Source organism: Austrofundulus limnaeus, unplaced genomic scaffold (genome assembly GCF_001266775.1).
Source record: "Austrofundulus limnaeus strain Quisiro unplaced genomic scaffold, Austrofundulus_limnaeus-1.0 Scaffold335, whole genome shotgun sequence".
In the NCBI taxonomy this organism is placed as follows: Eukaryota; Metazoa; Chordata; class Actinopteri; order Cyprinodontiformes; family Rivulidae; genus Austrofundulus; species Austrofundulus limnaeus.
This window is the reverse complement of record NW_013952737.1, coordinates 458,102-460,704: the sequence shown is the minus strand read 5'-3', so window position 1 is coordinate 460,704 and position 2,603 is coordinate 458,102. Positions and strand designations below refer to the sequence as shown.

The 2,603-nt window shown below is 39.0% G+C and overlaps 1 protein-coding gene across 2 annotated transcripts in view; it reads left to right on the top strand.

Moving 5' to 3' along the window:
• The first annotated feature begins 817 nt into the window (after nt 1–817).
• Nucleotides 818–2,603, top strand: part of ccnt1 (cyclin T1) — a 12,812-nt gene continuing 11,026 nt past the window's right edge. The window contains exons 1-3 of one of the 2 annotated variants that reach the window (XM_014022544.1): nt 818–1,016; nt 1,652–1,733; nt 1,813–1,941. In XM_014022544.1, the coding sequence (XP_013877998.1) occupies nt 844–1,016; nt 1,652–1,733; nt 1,813–1,941 (384 nt within the window). In that variant the 5' untranslated portion in view covers nt 818–843. The remainder of the gene's footprint in view (nt 1,017–1,651; nt 1,734–1,812; nt 1,942–2,603) is intronic. The other variant, XM_014022543.1, reaches the window with a different exon arrangement.

Genomic DNA, 2,603 nt, shown 5'->3' with positions numbered 1-2,603 from the left:
GTTAGATTTTCTGTAATGACATTTATTAGGAGGTGACCTCCCCAAAAAATGCAGAAATGACCATTTCGTGTTAAAATAATTATTTTATGTTAAATTTAGGATGCACTAGTCCCGTTGTTTCAGTTTATATACATATACTGTATCAAGGCTGCACAAACTTTTCCCCAAAATGAAAATCTATCTGAGGGCTGCGGCCAAATGCAATAATATAATTCATGAAACACTTCTTAAGTACAGTGCTTTTATTTTAATGATTATGTCCTGCTGGAGTGTGGCGTGATTTGTTTCTGTACAAACTAATACTGTATCAGAATTTTATATATTTATACTTCTCATCCAAAAAGTCACTCTATCTAGGAGGCACAGTTTATATGGATAGTATTTATTTTTTTACAACAAGCTGCGAGAAAAACAAGCAAAAATGATATAAAAGTAACGACTTTCTACTTCTTGTCTTTTTAARAAATGTAAGGAGTAGAAAATACAGATAAATGTGTGAAAATGTAAGAAGTAGAGAGGTAAGTAGAGGCAAAGTAGGGTGAAAAATAATTACTCAAGTCAAGTACAGATACCCAAAAACTCTACTTAAGTACAGTAACAAAGTATTTGTACTTAGTTACTTTACAACTCTGTCAGAATCTCAAAAGTCTGTGCGTTCACTGTTTCGACAGGTTTGAGCTGATTTCTTCTGTTCTGCATGAAACAATCAAGAAAAGCTTCTCACTGTTGAATCACATGCTTGTAGAGACCCCTGTCGGTCATCTGTGGAATTACACGTGGCTCTCTAACGTGACGTAGGTTCCTGTGACGCACAGAAATTTTAAACTCTCGTCCTTCTTAGTGATGGCGGYTTCGTTTCGATCTCTCCCTTCCAGCAATAACAACAAATGGTACTTCACCCGACCACAAATCGACAACAGTCCATCTCGGAGAGCAGGACTGGACCCAGATAAGGAACTGTCCTACAGACAACAAGCGGCAAACCTGCTCCAGGACATGGGCCAGCGGCTCAATGTGTATCTTTTTTACCGCGGTGTGTCGCACCAAGCTAACATTAGCTCGTCGGCTAGTTACGATTAGCTGCCCCTAAAACCGGTTCGAGTAGCATGGCTGGTACTTGTTGTCGTGTTGTTTTTCGACGATTTCTTTTTTCTTTGTGTGTTTCTGGTCAGTTTAACGTAGTGGTTGGTGGTCTTAGCCCAAAGATACCTTGATAAAGTTACCTAGCAGCGGCGGAACATCAAGCTAACCGGGATCAAGGCCTGTGGTTTGTGGGCCTTCAACTCGTTAGCATTAGCTCAGTCTGCTCAGTGTGAAGTTACTGGAAGTAAACATTTAGAGCTGAAGYTCTTAACTCATTGAAATGTTGTTTCAGAGCTTCCCAGAGAACACATGTTCAGAATATATTTAATTTAGAGCCAGGACCAGGGTGTGGGGTTTAAATAYAAAGCTTCTTGGCTCCTCCTCTGTGTTTTGATCCAGTTGGTTTACTGCTTTTGTTCTGCTTTTATTGATGTAATTAGGAGCAAATGGTCCAGATTTTATTGCTGTCTGCTGTTTTTCATGTTGTCACATTTTGACTGTATAAGTTTATATTTAATTTGTTGTTGGTTGGTTATGTCTTTGTAGTGTTTCTTTAACTTTGTGTCAGATCCCAACTTACTATTAATACGGCGATCGTGTACATGCATCGGTTTTACATGGTCCAGTCTTTCACCAGGTTTCACAGAAATGTAAGTATTCACAGTTTTCTGCGTCCCAGCTGTATGCAGTTATATTCATGGGATTAAGTTTKTTTTCTCCTCTCCCCAGGTTATTTCTCCTGCCGCTCTTTTCCTCGCTGCAAAAGTTGAGGAGCARCCCCGAAAGCTGGAGCACGTCATCAAGGTGGCCCACGCCTGTCTCAACCCTCAGGACCCATCTCCGGATGTGCGCAGTGATGTAAGTGTTTCTAAAGCTGTAAATTTCTTAGCATGTCTTTAAAGTTAGATTCAGCGGTGTGTCTTCTCGATGTCAAACATTTGTGACGTKTTAAGAATTATTTTTGTAATTTTAACACTGATATTGTACATGTAAGAATTTTGCTTTTTTCTTACAAGGTGGACCAAATTGAGTCTCATCACATTTTTTTCACGTTGCATGTAATCTGGGAGCTTGCTTTGAGTGTTTTGTTTAAAAATGCAGCTCTTTAAGATGTTGAGGTGGCTTGACGTATTGGGTTGAAAGAGCAAAAGACAAAAACATGTCGGTTTGAGTTGTGCAGGTGTTGTGATGTCTAGCAGTTGTAAAACAAGAGTGTTTCCTCTTTGTGGTTTTAGTTATTTAGTCACTAATCTGTGAGGCTTCTTCAGTGAACAGGACCCAACATCATGTGTTGGTGTGTGTGGCTCCAAACTTCCTATAATTGTATAAAAAGCCTTTCAGATTGATTTGATTTTGATTTGATTTATTTATTTAGCAGGAAAAGATTACTAAAAATCAAGCCTGACTCAGCATAATTGCTGTTTTACAGCAGGTTCCTGTTCTGCAGCACGTCAAACACTCAGCATCAGAAATACAGCATCACAATCACATCATTATTATTACACCATTGACACAAAGAC